General features: G+C 54.5%; 1 protein-coding gene across 1 annotated transcript in view; it reads left to right on the forward strand.

The window, feature by feature from the left end:
- TLCD2 (TLC domain containing 2) overlaps positions 1-668 on the forward strand; it is a 3,986-nt gene extending 3,318 nt beyond the window's left edge. The window contains exon 4 of the mRNA XM_003799094.1: positions 216-668. Within this exon, the coding sequence (XP_003799142.1) occupies positions 216-668 (453 nt within the window). The remainder of the gene's footprint in view (positions 1-215) is intronic.

Below are 668 nucleotides of genomic sequence, written 5' to 3' on the forward strand. Positions count from 1 at the left end.
TGACAGAGTCTCACTATGTCACGCTCAGTAGAGTGTTGTGGCGTCACAGTTCACAACAACCTCAAACTCTTGGGCTTAAGTGATTCTCTTGCCTTAGCCTCTCAAGTAGCTGGGACAATAGACGCTGAGCCCGAGTCCCTTTCTTAAGGACTACACCATTGGGACATGATAGGGCAGGTCATAGGAGTCTGCTGACATCTGACCCTGGCTCCTAGGCGGTGAGCTGCCTCAGCACTGCTGTTCTGTCTGGCCACTACGTGGGCTACTCCATGGTGTCCCTGCTCCTGGAGCTGAACTCTGTCTGCTTGCACCTGCGGAAGTTGCTGCTGCTTTCTCACCAGGCCCCATCCCTGGCCTTCAGTGTGGCTAGCTGGGCCACCCTGACTACCCTGGTCCTCTTCCGCCTGGTGCCACTGGGATGGATGAGTCTGTGGCTACTCCGGCAGCACCACCAGGTGCCTCTTGCTCTGGTCATCCTTGGTGGAATTGGGCTGGTCACTGTGAGTGTCATAAGCATCACACTGGGTGTGCGAATCCTGGTTTGTGATGTCTTACCATCTCAGCCACACCGACTCATCACTGGGCATAAGGAAACCAGGAGGACCAGGACATGTTGGGATGGTAAGCTTCTTACCATAGACAATTCCACTCTCAACCTGAAGGACTAG

The sequence above is a fragment of the Otolemur garnettii genome, unplaced genomic scaffold, assembly GCF_000181295.1.
Source record: "Otolemur garnettii isolate 467f Iridium unplaced genomic scaffold, OtoGar3 scaffold00145, whole genome shotgun sequence".
In the NCBI taxonomy this organism is placed as follows: domain Eukaryota; kingdom Metazoa; phylum Chordata; class Mammalia; order Primates; family Galagidae; genus Otolemur; species Otolemur garnettii.